Source organism: Arabidopsis lyrata, assembly GCF_000004255.2.
Source record: "Arabidopsis lyrata subsp. lyrata unplaced genomic scaffold ARALYscaffold_2, whole genome shotgun sequence".
Taxonomy (NCBI): Eukaryota; Viridiplantae; Streptophyta; class Magnoliopsida; order Brassicales; family Brassicaceae; genus Arabidopsis; species Arabidopsis lyrata.
This window is the reverse complement of record NW_003302554.1, coordinates 5,053,484-5,069,018: the sequence shown is the minus strand read 5'-3', so window position 1 is coordinate 5,069,018 and position 15,535 is coordinate 5,053,484. Positions and strand designations below refer to the sequence as shown.

The following is a 15,535-nucleotide window of genomic DNA, read 5'->3' as shown; positions in this document are numbered from 1 at the left end:
GTTTACTCATCTTACGAGAAATTGCTTTAATTTATTTTGTATTAAAGTACATATGTAGAAATTAATTTATGGTAAGAAAAATGTAACAAGTTTGAAATATCAATATATCCGGTTAAAATAATATTTTAAAAACACATATTTTAAGCAGTTTTAGAGATTGAGACACAATGACTCCACACGTCATCCCTCTTCTTCAAGTATTGTGTTTCACGGCCAACTAATGATGGTCTGTCAGCAATTTATTTAATGAGATTATCGTGACACACTTTTCATTCTTGGACAAGATCGTGGCAACAAGACTCAATGAGGGTTCCGTTTCCAAAAACAACAGCGATTATATTCAATGCACACTTAGGAGTGATTTTAACCAGACAAGTGTCCCATAATGTTTTTGCTTCAGCTTCTTCTACTGAAAATGCAGGAACAAACGCACACACCAATGCTACAACAATGAATAGCGCAGTAACATGGGAGCTTAGATTAGCCATATTTTTTTCTTATGCTTGGAATTTACCGACTTATTCTTACTGTATGAAAAGAATGTAATGAAGTATATATTTTTATTTGGTATTCTAGACAAGAAGCTATGTAAACTATTTATATGTTATTGAGTATCCAACGTAACTAAAATAAATTACAAAATAAACTTATGAAATTAATGTGAGTTTTTTTAACTTCTTGACAATTAAAAACAACGTACGTTAAAATTTATATTTTCGATCAGGTTTTTTGAAATTTAAATCCAAAAGTAATGCAAGTAGTGATATCAAGTTCAACTTACAAATTAATGATTGAATTTAAAATTATGTCAAAGTAGAAGCCAAATTATTAGATATGAAGTTCAAACTTGATATATATATAAGATTTTAAATTAAATAACTACAAGGTTCAAATATTAAGTCCTCTAAATATATTTCACTATGAGTGTTTGAAAGCCTAACTCACATTTAGTTTAATGATGTTAGTCAAATGAATAATTATATTTTGAAAAATTAGTTTAATCTAAAAGATTAATAAATGGCAATTGGGTAATATATTCGAAAGGTAGGGATATGGTCTAGATTCATAACTAATAATTCTGCAAAACTTCCATCAAAAACATAAGATATAATAACTATCAATGACGCAAAAATATATTTTATGGATCCCATACTAAGTAAAAATGTTTGGAAAAACTAAAAGCTAAATAAAGAGAGTCGATTTAAAACATTGAAAAAGGAAGCAATAGATTGAAATTGACATATTTATGTGGTTGAGTGGACATTATTATCAATGTTAACCTAGCCTACTTGTGGGTTTGGAGTCTAAGCAACTTTTACCATAACTATTACAAGACTCTAAAAGTAATATTTATGTCCAATACTTAAAGAATAATTGTTCAATTTACTACATAAACGGATTCGACACACACCCTTTCGAACTTTTTCTTTAGTTTAGAATTTAAGTTTTGTGTAGATTTTGAAAGAAAAAAAAAAAGTGTTGGTTTGTTTTTGGAGGTTTTGATTTATAGAATTTTGAAAGAAAAGTTAAAAGAGCAAATAGAAAAATTGTTTAATTATTATTTTGCTTGAAATTGACAAAAAATAAATATTTCCATAATTAGAGAAAATATTTGATACCTTGATTGGATTCTACTGTTAGCCGAAAATGAAACCCTAAGCTGAACTAACACTGATCTTTTGCTATTGTTACTTTTTCATCATCGGATTATTTTATAAATGTTAATTTTTTATTTTCAAAATCGAAAAATAGAAGTTTACTCATCTTACGAGAAATTGCTTTAATTTATTTCGTATTAAAGTACATACGTAGAAATTAATTTATGGTAGCAAAAATGTAACAAGTTTGAAATATCAATATATCCGGTTAAAATAATATTTTAAAAACACATATTTTAAGCAGTTTTAGAGATTGAGACACAATGACTCCACACGTCATCCCTCTTCTTCAAGTATTGTGTTTCACGGCCAACTAATGATGGTCTGTCAGCAATATATTTAATGAGATTATCGTGACACACTTTTCCTTCTTGGACAAGATCGTGGCAACAAGACTCAATGAGGGTTCCGTTTCCAAAAACAACAGCGATTACATTCAATGCACACTTAGGAGTGATTTTAACCAGACAAGTGTCCCATAATGTTTTTGCTTCAGCTTCTTCTACTGAAAATGCAGGAACAAACGCACACACCAATGCTACAACAATGAATAGCGCAGTAACATGGGAGCTTAGATTAGCCATATTTTTTTCTTATGCTTGGAATTTACCGACTTATTCTTACTGTATGAAAAGAATGTAATGAAGTATATATTTTTATTTGGTATTCTAGACAAGAAGCTATGTAAACTATTTATATGTTATTGAGTATCCAACGTAACTAAAATAAATTACAAAATAAACTTATGAAATTAATGTGAGTTTTTTTAACTTCTTGACAATTAAAAACAACGTACGTTAAAATTTATATTTTCGATCAGGTTTTTTGAAATTTAAATCCAAAAGTAATGCAAGTAGTGATATCAAGTTCAACTTACAAATTAATGATTGAATTTAAAATTATGTCAAAGTAGAAGCCAAATTATTAGATATGAAGTTCAAACTTGATATATATATATATAAGATTTTAAATTAAATAACTACAAGGTTCAAATATTAAGTCCTCTAAATATATTTCACTATGAGCGTTTGAAAGCCTAACTCACATTTATTTTAATGATGTTAGTCAAATGAATAATTATATTTTGAAAATTTAGTTTAATCTAAAAGATTAATAAATGGCAATTGGGTAATATATTCGAAAGGTAGGGATATGGTCTAGATTCATAACTAATAATTCTGCAAAACTTCCATCAAAAACATAAGATATAATAACTATCAATGACGCAAAAATATATTTTATGGATCCCATACTAAGTAAAAATGTTTGGAAAAACTAAAAGCTAAATAAAGAGAGTCGATTTAAAACATTGAAAAAGGAAGCAATAGATTGAAATTGACATATTTATGTGGTTGAGTGGACATTATTATCAATGTTAACCTAGCCTACTTGTGGGTTTGGAGTCTAAGCAACTTTTACCATAACTATTACAAGACTCTAAAAGTAATATTTATGTCCAATACTTAAAGAATAATTGTTCAATTTACTACATAAACGGATTCGACACACACCCTTTCGAACTTTTTCTTTAGTTTAGAATTTAAGTTTTGTGTAGATTTTGAAAGAAAAAAAAAAGTGTTGGTTTGTTTTTGGAGGTTTTGATTTATAGAATTTTGAAAGAAAAGTTAAAAGAGCAAATAGAAAAATTGTTTAATTATTATTTTGCTTGAAATTGACAAAAAATAAATATTTCCATAATTAGAGAAAATATTTGATACCTTGATTGGATTCTACTGTTAGCCGAAAATGAAACCCTAAGCTGAACTAACACTGATCTTTTGCTATTGTTACTTTTTCATCATCGGATTATTTTATAAATGTTAATATTTTATTTTCAAAATCGAAAAATAGAAGTTTACTCATCTTACGAGAAATTGCTTTAATTTATTTTGTATTAAAGTACATACGTAGAAATTAATTTATGGTAACAAAAATGTAACAAGTTTGAAATATCAATATATCCGGTTAAAATAATATTTTAAAAACACATATTTTAAGTAGTTTTAGAGATTGAGACACAATGACTCCACACGTCATCCCTCTTCTTCAAGTATTGTGTTTCACGGCCAACTAATGATGGTCTGTCAGCAATATATTTAATGAGATTATCGTGACACACTTTTCCTTCTTGGACAAGATCGTGGCAACAAGACTCAATGAGGGTTCCGTTTCCAAAAACAACAGCGATTACATTCAATGCACACTTAGGAGTGATTTTAACCAGACAAGTGTCCCATAATGTTTTTGCTTCAGCTTCTTCTACTGAAAATGCAGGAACAAACGCACACACCAATGCTACAACAATGAATAGCGCAGTAACATGGGAGCTTAGATTAGCCATATTTTTTTCTTATGCTTGGAATTTACCGACTTATTCTTACTGTATGAAAAGAATGTAATGAAGTATATATTTTTATTTGGTATTCTAGACAAGAAGCTATGTAAACTATTTATATGTTATTGAGTATCCAACGTAACTAAAATAAATTACAAAATAAACTTATGAAATTAATGTGAGTTTTTTTAACTTCTTGACAATTAAAAACAACGTACGTTAAAATTTATATTTTCGATCAGGTTTTTTGAAATTTAAATCCAAAAGTAATGCAAGTAGTGATATCAAGTTCAACTTACAAATTAATGATTGAATTTAAAATTATGTCAAAGTAGAAGCCAAATTATTAGATATGAAGTTCAAACTTGATATATATATAAGATTTTAAATTAAATAACTACAAGGTTCAAATATTAAGTCCTCTAAATATATTTCACTATGAGTGTTTGAAAGCCTAACTCACATTTAGTTTAATGATGTTAGTCAAATGAATAATTATATTTTGAAAAATTAGTTTAATCTAAAAGATTAATAAATGGCAATTGGGTAATATATTCGAAAGGTAGGGATATGGTCTAGATTCATAACTAATAATTCTGCAAAACTTCCATCAAAAACATAAGATATAATAACTATCAATGACGCAAAAATATATTTTATGGATCCCATACTAAGTAAAAATGTTTGGAAAAACTAAAAGCTAAATAAAGAGAGTCGATTTAAAACATTGAAAAAGGAAGCAATAGATTGAAATTGACATATTTATGTGGTTGAGTGGACATTATTATCAATGTTAACCTAGCCTACTTGTGGGTTTGGAGTCTAAGCAACTTTTACCATAACTATTACAAGACTCTAAAAGTAATATTTATGTCCAATACTTAAAGAATAATTGTTCAATTTACTACATAAACGGATTCGACACACACCCTTTCGAACTTTTTCTTTAGTTTAGAATTTAAGTTTTGTGTAGATTTTGAAAGAAAAAAAAAAGTGTTGGTTTGTTTTTGGAGGTTTTGATTTATAGAATTTTGAAAGAAAAGTTAAAAGAGCAAATAGAAAAATTGTTTAATTATTATTTTTGCTTGAAATTGACAAAAAATAAATATTTCCATAATTAGAGAAAATATTTGATACCTTGATTGGATTCTACTGTTAGCCGAAAATGAAACCCTAAGCTGAACTAACACTGATCTTTTGCTATTGTTACTTTTTCATCATCGGATTATTTTATAAATGTTAATATTTTATTTTCAAAATCGAAAAATAGAAGTTTACTCATCTTACGAGAAATTGCTTTAATTTATTTCGTATTAAAGTACATACGTAGAAATTAATTTATGGTAACAAAAATGTAACAAGTTTGAAATATCAATATATCCGGTTAAAATAATATTTTAAAAACACATATTTTAAGCAGTTTTAGAGATTGAGACACAATGACTCCACACGTCATCCCTCTTCTTCAAGTATTGTGTTTCACGGCCAACTAATGATGGTCTGTCAGCAATATATTTAATGAGATTATCGTGACACACTTTTCCTTCTTGGACAAGATCGTGGCAACAAGACTCAATGAGGGTTCCGTTTCCAAAAACAACAGCGATTATATTCAATGCACACTTAGGAGTGATTTTAACCAGACAAGTGTCCCATAATGTTTTTGCTTCAGCTTCTTCTACTGAAAATGCAGGAACAAACGCACACACCAATGCTACAACAATGAATAGCGCAGTAACATGGGAGCTTAGATTAGCCATATTTTTTTCTTATGCTTGGAATTTACCGACTTATTCTTACTGTATGAAAAGAATGTAATGAAGTATATATTTTTATTTGGTATTCTAGACAAGAAGCTATGTAAACTATTTATATGTTATTGAGTATCCAACGTAACTAAAATAAATTACAAAATAAACTTATGAAATTAATGTGAGTTTTTTTAACTTCTTGACAATTAAAAACAACGTACGTTAAAATTTATATTTTCGATCAGGTTTTTTGAAATTTAAATCCAAAAGTAATGCAAGTAGTGATATCAAGTTCAACTTACAAATTAATGATTGAATTTAAAATTATGTCAAAGTAGAAGCCAAATTATTAGATATGAAGTTCAAACTTGATATATATATAAGATTTTAAATTAAATAACTACAAGGTTCAAATATTAAGTCCTCTAAATATATTTCACTATGAGTGTTTGAAAGCCTAACTCACATTTAGTTTAATGATGTTAGTCAAATGAATAATTATATTTTGAAAAATTAGTTTAATCTAAAAGATTAATAAATGGCAATTGGGTAATATATTCGAAAGGTAGGGATATGGTCTAGATTCATAACTAATAATTCTGCAAAACTTCCATCAAAAACATAAGATATAATAACTATCAATGACGCAAAAATATATTTTATGGATCCCATACTAAGTAAAAATGTTTGGAAAAACTAAAAGCTAAATAAAGAGAGTCGATTTAAAACATTGAAAAAGGAAGCAATAGATTGAAATTGACATATTTATGTGGTTGAGTGGACATTATTATCAATGTTAACCTAGCCTACTTGTGGGTTTGGAGTCTAAGCAACTTTTACCATAACTATTACAAGACTCTAAAAGTAATATTTATGTCCAATACTTAAAGAATAATTGTTCAATTTACTACATAAACGGATTCGACACACACCCTTTCGAACTTTTTCTTTAGTTTAGAATTTAAGTTTTGTGTAGATTTTGAAAGAAAAAAAAAAGTGTTGGTTTGTTTTTGGAGGTTTTGATTTATAGAATTTTGAAAGAAAAGTTAAAGAGCGAATAGAAAAATTGTTTAATTATTATTTTTGCTTGAAATTGACAAAAAATAAATATTTCCATAATTAGAGAAAATATTTGATACCTTGATTGGATTCTACTGTTAGCCGAAAATGAAACCCTAAGCTGAACTAACACTGATCTTTTGCTATTGTTACTTTTTCATCATCGGATTATTTTATAAATGTTAATATTTTATTTTCAAAATCGAAAAATAGAAGTTTACTCATCTTACGAGAAATTGCTTTAATTTATTTCGTATTAAAGTACATACGTAGAAATTAATTTATGGTAACAAAAATGTAACAAGTTTGAAATATCAATATATCCGGTTAAAATAATATTTTAAAAACACATTTTAAGCAGTTTTAGAGATTGAGACACAATGACTCCACACGTCATCCCTCTTCTTCAAGTATTGTGTTTCACGGCCAACTAATGATGGTCTGTCAGCAATATATTTAATGAGATTATCGTGACACACTTTTCCTTCTTGGACAAGATCGTGGCAACAAGACTCAATGAGGGTTCCGTTTCCAAAAACAACAGCGATTATATTCAATGCACACTTAGGAGTGATTTTAACCAGACAAGTGTCCCATAATGTTTTTGCTTCAGTTTCTTCTACTGAAAATGCAGGAACAAACGCACACACCAATGCTACAACAATGAATAGCGCAGTAACATGGGAACTTAGATTAGCCATATTTTTTTCTTATGCTTGGAATTTACCGACTTATTCTTACTGTATGAAAAGAATGTAATGAAGTATATATTTTTATTTGGTATTCTAGGCAAGAAGCTATGTAAACTATTTATAAGTTATTGAGTTTCCAACGTAACTAAAATAAATTACAAACTAAACTTAAGAAATTAATGTGAGTTTTTTAACTTCTTGACAATTAAAAACAACGTACGTTAAAATTTATATTTTCGATCAGGTTTTTTGAAATTTAAATCCAAAAGTAATGCAAGTAGTGATATCAAGTTCAACTTACAAATTAATGATTGAATTTAAAATTATGTCAAAGTAGAAGCCAAATTATTAGATATGAAGTTCAAACTTGATATATATATATATAAGATTTTAAATTAAATAACTACAAGGTTCAAATATTAAGTCCTCTAAATATATTTCACTATGAGTGTTTGAAAGCCTAACTCACATTTAGTTTAATGATGTTAGTCAAATGAATAATTATATTTTGAAAAATTAGTTTAATCTAAAAGATTAATAAATGGCAATTGGGTAATATATTCGAAAGGTAGGGATATGGTCTAGATTCATAACTAATAATTCTGCAAAACTTCCATCAAAAATATAAGATATAATAACTATCAATGACGCAAAAATATATTTTATGGATCCCATACTAAGTAAAAATGTTTGGAAAAACTAAAAGCTAAATAAAGAGAGTCGATTTAAAACATTGAAAAAGGAAGCAATAGATTGAAATTGACATATTTATGTGGTTGAGTGGACATTATTATCAATGTTAACCTAGCCTACTTGTGGGTTTGGAGTCTAAGCAACTTTTACCATAACTATTACAAGACTCTAAAAGTAATATTTATGTCCAATACTTAAAGAATAATTGTTCAATTTACTACATAAACGGATTCGACACACACCCTTTCGAACTTTTTCTTTAGTTTAGAATTTAAGTTTTGTGTAGATTTTGAAAGAAAAAAAAAAGTGTTGGTTTGTTTTTGGAGGTTTTGATTTATAGAATTTTGAAAGAAAAGTTAAAAGAGCAAATAGAAAAATTGTTTAATTATTATTTTGCTTGAAATTGACAAAAAATAAATATTTCCATAATTAGAGAAAATATTTGATACCTTGATTGGATTCTACTGTTAGCCGAAAATGAAACCCTAAGCTGAACTAACACTGATCTTTTGCTATTGTTACTTTTTCATCATCGGATTATTTTATAAATGTTAATATTTTATTTTCAAAATCGAAAAATAGAAGTTTACTCATCTTACGAGAAATTGCTTTAATTTATTTTGTATTAAAGTACATACGTAGAAATTAATTTATGGTAACAAAAATGTAACAAGTTTGAAATATCAATATATCCGGTTAAAATAATATTTTAAAAACACATATTTTAAGTAGTTTTAGAGATTGAGACACAATGACTCCACACGTCATCCCTCTTCTTCAAGTATTGTGTTTCACGGCCAACTAATGATGGTCTGTCAGCAATATATTTAATGAGATTATCGTGACACACTTTTCCTTCTTGGACAAGATCGTGGCAACAAGACTCAATGAGGGTTCCGTTTCCAAAAACAACAGCGATTATATTCAATGCACACTTAGGAGTGATTTTAACCAGACAAGTGTCCCATAATGTTTTTGCTTCAGCTTCTTCTACTGAAAATGCAGGAACAAACGCACACACCAATGCTACAACAATGAATAGCGCAGTAACATGGGAGCTTAGATTAGCCATATTTTTTTCTTATGCTTGGAATTTACCGACTTATTCTTACTGTATGAAAAGAATGTAATGAAGTATATATTTTTATTTGGTATTCTAGACAAGAATCTATGTAAACTATTTATATGTTATTGAGTATCCAACGTAACTAAAATAAATTACAAAATAAACTTATGAAATTAATGTGAGTTTTTTTAACTTCTTGACAATTAAAAACAACGTACGTTAAAATTTATATTTTCGATCAGGTTTTTTGAAATTTAAATCCAAAAGTAATGCAAGTAGTGATATCAAGTTCAACTTACAAATTAATGATTGAATTTAAAATTATGTCAAAGTAGAAGCCAAATTATTAGATATGAAGTTCAAACTTGATATATATATATATAAGATTTTAAATTAAATAACTACAAGGTTCAAATATTAAGTCCTCTAAATATATTTCACTATGAGTGTTTGAAAGCCTAACTCACATTTAGTTTAATGATGTTAGTCAAATGAATAATTATATTTTGAAAAATTAGTTTAATCTAAAAGATTAATAAATGGCAATTGGGTAATATATTCGAAAGGTAGGGATATGGTCTAGATTCATAACTAATAATTCTGCAAAACTTCCATCAAAAACATAAGATATAATAACTATCAATGACGCAAAAATATATTTTATGGATCCCATACTAAGTAAAAATGTTTGGAAAAACTAAAAGCTAAATAAAGAGAGTCGATTTAAAACATTGAAAAAGGAAGCAATAGATTGAAATTGACATATTTATGTGGTTGAGTGGACATTATTATCAATGTTAACCTAGCCTACTTGTGGGTTTGGAGTCTAAGCAACTTTTACCATAACTATTACAAGACTCTAAAAGTAATATTTATGTCCAATACTTAAAGAATAATTGTTCAATTTACTACATAAACGGATTCGACACACACCCTTTCGAACTTTTTCTTTAGTTTAGAATTTAAGTTTTGTGTAGATTTTGAAAGAAAAAAAAAAGTGTTGGTTTGTTTTTGGAGGTTTTGATTTATAGAATTTTGAAAGAAAAGTTAAAAGAGCAAATAGAAAAATTGTTTAATTATTATTTTGCTTGAAATTGACAAAAAATAAATATTTCCATAATTAGAGAAAATATTTGATACCTTGATTGGATTCTACTGTTAGCCGAAAATGAAACCCTAAGCTGAACTAACACTGATCTTTTGCTATTGTTACTTTTTCATCATCGGATTATTTTATAAATGTTAATATTTTATTTTCAAAATCGAAAAATAGAAGTTTACTCATCTTACGAGAAATTGCTTTAATTTATTTTGTATTAAAGTACATACGTAGAAATTAATTTATGGTAACAAAAATGTAACAAGTTTGAAATATCAATATATCCGGTTAAAATAATATTTTAAAAACACATATTTTAAGTAGTTTTAGAGATTGAGACACAATGACTCCACACGTCATCCCTCTTCTTCAAGTATTGTGTTTCACGGCCAACTAATGATGGTCTGTCAGCAATATATTTAATGAGATTATCGTGACACACTTTTCCTTCTTGGACAAGATCGTGGCAACAAGACTCAATGAGGGTTCCGTTTCCAAAAACAACAGCGATTACATTCAATGCACACTTAGGAGTGATTTTAACCAGACAAGTGTCCCATAATGTTTTTGCTTCAGCTTCTTCTACTGAAAATGCAGGAACAAACGCACACACCAATGCTACAACAATGAATAGCGCAGTAACATGGGAGCTTAGATTAGCCATATTTTTTTCTTATGCTTGGAATTTACCGACTTATTCTTATTGTATGAAAAGAATGTAATGAAGTATATATTTTTATTTGGTATTCTAGACAAGAAGCTATGTAAACTATTTATATGTTATTGAGTATCCAACGTAACTAAAATAAATTACAAAATAAACTTAAGAAATTAATGTGAGTTTTTTAACTTCTTGACAATTAAAAACAACGTACGTTAAAATTTATATTTTTGATCAGGTTTTTTGAAATTTAAATCCAAAAGTAATGCAAGTAGTGATATCAAGTTCAACTTACAAATTAATGATTGAATTTAAAATTATGTCAAAGTAGAAGCCAAATTATTAGATATGAAGTTCAAACTTGATATATATATATATAAGATTTTAAATTAAATAACTACAAGGTTCAAATATTAAGTCCTCTAAATATATTTCACTATGAGTGTTTGAAAGCCTAACTCACATTTATTTTAATGATGTTAGTCAAATGAATAATTATATTTTGAAAAATTAGTTTAATCTAAAAGATTAATAAATGGCAATTGGGTAATATATTCGAAAGGTAGGGATATGGTCTAGATTCATAACTAATAATTCTGCAAAACTTCCATCAAAAACATAAGATATAATAACTATCAATGACGCAAAAATATATTTTATGGATTCCATACTAAGTAAAAATGTTTGGAAAAACTAAAAGCTAAATAAAGAGAGTCGATTTAAAACATTGAAAAAAGAAGCAATAGATTGAAATTGACATATTTATGTGGTTGAGTGGACATTATTATCAATGTTAACCTAGCCTACTTGTGGGTTTGGAGTCTAAGCAACTTTTACCATAACTATTACAAGACTCTAAAAGTAATATTTATGTCAAATACTTAAAGAATAATTGTTCAATTTACTACATAAACGGATTCGACACACACCCTTTCGAACTTTTTCTTTAGTTTAGAATTTAAGTTTTGTGTAGATTTTGAAAGAAAACAAAAAGAAGTGTTGGTTTGTTTTTGGAGGTTTTGATTTATACAATTTTGAAAGAAAAGTTAAAAGAGCAAATAGAAAAATTGTTTAATTATTATTTTGCTTGAAATTGACAAAAAATAAATATTTCCATAATTAGAGAAAATATTTGATACCTTGATTGGATTCTACTGTTAGCCGAAAATGAAACCCTAAGCTGAACTAACACTGATCTTTTGCTATTGTTACTTTTTCATCATCGGATTATTTTATAAATGTTAATATTTTATTTTCAAAATCGAAAAATAGAAGTTTACTCATCTTACGAGAAATTGCTTTAATTTATTTTGTATTAAAGTACATACGTAGAAATTAATTTATGGTAACAAAAATGTAACAAGTTTGAAATATCAATATATCCGGTTAAAATAATATTTTAAAAACACATATTTTAAGTAGTTTTAGAGATTGAGACACAATGACTCCACACGTCATCCCTCTTCTTCAAGTATTGTGTTTCACGGCCAACTAATGATGGTCTGTCAGCAATATATTTAATGAGATTATCGTGACACACTTTTCCTTCTTGGACAAGATCGTGGCAACAAGACTCAATGAGGGTTCCGTTTCCAAAAACAACAGCGATTATATTCAATGCACACTTAGGAGTGATTTTAACCAGACAAGTGTCCCATAATGTTTTTGCTTCAGCTTCTTCTACTGAAAATGCAGGAACAAACGCACACACCAATGCTACAACAATGAATAGCGCAGTAACATGGGAGCTTAGATTAGCCATATTTTTTTCTTATGCTTGGAATTTACCGACTTATTCTTACTGTATGAAAAGAATGTAATGAAGTATATATTTTTATTTGGTATTCTAGACAAGAAGCTATGTAAACTATTTATATGTTATTGAGTATCCAACGTAACTAAAATAAATTACAAAATAAACTTATGAAATTAATGTGAGTTTTTTTAACTTCTTGACAATTAAAAACAACGTACGTTAAAATTTATATTTTCGATCAGGTTTTTTGAAATTTAAATCCAAAAGTAATGCAAGTAGTGATATCAAGTTCAACTTACAAATTAATGATTGAATTTAAAATTATGTCAAAGTAGAAGCCAAATTATTAGATATGAAGTTCAAACTTGATATATATATAAGATTTTAAATTAAATAACTACAAGGTTCAAATATTAAGTCCTCTAAATATATTTCACTATGAGTGTTTGAAAGCCTAACTCACATTTAGTTTAATGATGTTAGTCAAATGAATAATTATATTTTGAAAAATTAGTTTAATCTAAAAGATTAATAAATGGCAATTGGGTAATATATTCGAAAGGTAGGGATATGGTCTAGATTCATAACTAATAATTCTGCAAAACTTCCATCAAAAACATAAGATATAATAACTATCAATGACGCAAAAATATATTTTATGGATCCCATACTAAGTAAAAATGTTTGGAAAAACTAAAAGCTAAATAAAGAGAGTCGATTTAAAACATTGAAAAAGGAAGCAATAGATTGAAATTGACATATTTATGTGGTTGAGTGGACATTATTATCAATGTTAACCTAGCCTACTTGTGGGTTTGGAGTCTAAGCAACTTTTACCATAACTATTACAAGACTCTAAAAGTAATATTTATGTCCAATACTTAAAGAATAATTGTTCAATTTACTACATAAACGGATTCGACACACACCCTTTCGAACTTTTTCTTTAGTTTAGAATTTAAGTTTTGTGTAGATTTTGAAAGAAAACAAAAAGAAGTGTTGGTTTGTTTTTGGAGGTTTTGATTTATACAATTTTGAAATAAAAGTTAAAAGAGCAAATAGAAAAATAGTTTAATTATTGTTTTTGCTTGAAATTGACAAAAAATAAATCTTTCCATAATTAGAGAAAATAGTTGATACCTTGATTGGATTCTACTGTTAGCCGAAAATGTAAACATAAACAGAACTAACAATGTTCTTTTGCTATTGTTACTTTTCATTATCTGATTATTTCATAAATGTTAATTTTTTATTTTCAAAATCGAAAATAGAAGTTTACTCATCTTACGAGAAATTGCTTTAATTTATTTCGTATTAAAGTACATACGTAGAAATTAATTTATGGTAACAAAAATGTAACAAGTTTGAAATATCAATATATCTGATTAAAATAATATTTTAAAAACACATATTTTAAGCAGTTTTAGAGATTGAGACACAATGACTCCACACGTCATCCCTCTTCTTCAAGTATTGTGTTTCACGGCCAACTAATGATGGTCTGTCAGCAATATATTTAATGAGATTATCGTGACACACTTTTCCTTCTTGGACAAGATCGTGGCAACAAGACTCAATGAGGGTTCCGTTTCCAAAAACAACAGCGATTATATTCAATGCACACTTAGGAGTGATTTTAACCAGACAAGTGTCCCATAATGTTTTTGCTTCAGTTTCTTCTACTGAAAATGCAGGAACAAACGCACACACCAATGCTACAACAATGAATAGCGCAGTAACATGGGAACTTAGATTAGCCATATTTTTTTCTTATGCTTGGAATTTACCGACTTATTCTTACTGTATGAAAAGAATGTAATGAAGTATATATTTTTATTTGGTATTCTAGGCAAGAAGCTATGTAAACTATTTATAAGTTATTGAGTTTCCAACGTAACTAAAATAAATTACAAAATAAACTTAAGAAATTAATGTGAGTTTTTTAACTTCTTGACAATTAAAAACAACGTACGTTAAAATTTATATTTTCGATCAGGTTTTTTGAAATTTAAATCCAAAAGTAATGCAAGTAGTGATATCAAGTTCAACTTACAAATTAATGATTGAATTTAAAATTATGTCAAAGTAGAAGCCAAATTATTAGATATGAAGTTCAAACTTGATATATATATATATAAGATTTTAAATTAAATAACTACAAGGTTCAAATATTAAGTCCTCTAAATATATTTCACTATGAGCGTTTGAAAGCCTAACTCACATTTATTTTAATGATGTTAGTCAAATGAATAATTATATTTTGAAAATTTAGTTTAATCTAAAAGATTAATAAATGGCAATTGGGTAATATATTCGAAAGGTAGGGATATGGTCTAGATTCATAACTAATAATTCTGCAAAACTTCCATCAAAAACATAAGATATAATAACTATCAATGACGCAAAAATATATTTTATGGATCCCATACTAAGTAAAAATGTTTGGAAAAACTAAAAGCTAAATAAAGAGAGTCGATTTAAAACATTGAAAAAAGAAGCAATAGATTGAAATTGACATATTTATGTGGTTGAGTGGACATTATTATCAATGTTAACCTAGCCTACTTGTGGGTTTGGAGTCTAAGCAACTTTTACCATAACTATTACAAGACTCTAAAAGTAATATTTATGTCAAATACTTAAAGAATAATTGTTCAATTTACTACATAAACGGATTCGACACACACCCTTTCGAACTTTTTCTTTAGTTTAGAATTTAAGTTTTGTGTAGATTTTGAAAGAAAACAAAAAGAAGTGTTGGTTTG

At 27.4% G+C, this 15,535-nt stretch overlaps 8 protein-coding genes and 1 pseudogene across 9 annotated transcripts; all 9 read right to left on the bottom strand.

Moving 5' to 3' along the window:
• Positions 1-83: 83 nt before the first annotated feature.
• On the bottom strand, positions 84-640 carry LOC9322817 (annotated as a pseudogene). The gene has a single exon (XR_002328893.1). The product of XR_002328893.1 is annotated as an uncharacterized LOC9322817 (transcript).
• A 1,198-nt stretch (positions 641-1,838) lies between these two features.
• On the bottom strand, positions 1,839-2,394 carry LOC9322816. Its single transcript, XM_002886704.2, has one exon. It carries the CDS (start codon positions 2,240-2,242, stop codon positions 1,895-1,897), a length of 348 nt encoding a protein of 115 aa, XP_002886750.1. The 5' UTR covers positions 2,243-2,394; the 3' UTR covers positions 1,839-1,894.
• A 1,126-nt stretch (positions 2,395-3,520) lies between these two features.
• On the bottom strand, positions 3,521-4,151 carry LOC9322815. Its single transcript, XM_002886703.2, has one exon. It carries the CDS (start codon positions 3,997-3,999, stop codon positions 3,652-3,654), a length of 348 nt encoding a protein of 115 aa, XP_002886749.1. The 5' UTR covers positions 4,000-4,151; the 3' UTR covers positions 3,521-3,651.
• Positions 4,152-5,274: 1,123 nt separating this feature from the next.
• On the bottom strand, positions 5,275-5,905 carry LOC9322814. Its single transcript, XM_002886702.2, has one exon. The coding sequence runs from the start codon at positions 5,751-5,753 to the stop codon at positions 5,406-5,408; it is 348 nt and encodes a 115-aa protein (XP_002886748.1). The 5' UTR covers positions 5,754-5,905; the 3' UTR covers positions 5,275-5,405.
• A 1,134-nt stretch (positions 5,906-7,039) lies between these two features.
• On the bottom strand, positions 7,040-7,586 carry LOC9322813. Its single transcript, XM_002886701.2, has one exon. The coding sequence runs from the start codon at positions 7,502-7,504 to the stop codon at positions 7,157-7,159; it is 348 nt and encodes a 115-aa protein (XP_002886747.1). The 5' UTR covers positions 7,505-7,586; the 3' UTR covers positions 7,040-7,156.
• Positions 7,587-8,781: 1,195 nt separating this feature from the next.
• LOC9322812 lies at positions 8,782-9,340 on the bottom strand. Its single transcript, XM_002886700.2, has one exon. It carries the CDS (start codon positions 9,258-9,260, stop codon positions 8,913-8,915), a length of 348 nt encoding a protein of 115 aa, XP_002886746.1. The 5' UTR covers positions 9,261-9,340; the 3' UTR covers positions 8,782-8,912.
• A 1,198-nt stretch (positions 9,341-10,538) lies between these two features.
• Positions 10,539-11,192, bottom strand: LOC9322811. The gene has a single exon (XM_002886699.2). It carries the CDS (start codon positions 11,015-11,017, stop codon positions 10,670-10,672), a length of 348 nt encoding a protein of 115 aa, XP_002886745.1. The 5' UTR covers positions 11,018-11,192; the 3' UTR covers positions 10,539-10,669.
• Positions 11,193-12,297: 1,105 nt separating this feature from the next.
• On the bottom strand, positions 12,298-12,928 carry LOC9322810. The gene has a single exon (XM_002886698.2). It carries the CDS (start codon positions 12,774-12,776, stop codon positions 12,429-12,431), a length of 348 nt encoding a protein of 115 aa, XP_002886744.1. The 5' UTR covers positions 12,777-12,928; the 3' UTR covers positions 12,298-12,428.
• A 1,124-nt stretch (positions 12,929-14,052) lies between these two features.
• Positions 14,053-14,634, bottom strand: LOC9324340. The gene has a single exon (XM_021035793.1). It carries the CDS (start codon positions 14,529-14,531, stop codon positions 14,184-14,186), a length of 348 nt encoding a protein of 115 aa, XP_020891452.1. The 5' UTR covers positions 14,532-14,634; the 3' UTR covers positions 14,053-14,183.
• Between the last annotated feature and the right edge of the window lie 901 nt (positions 14,635-15,535).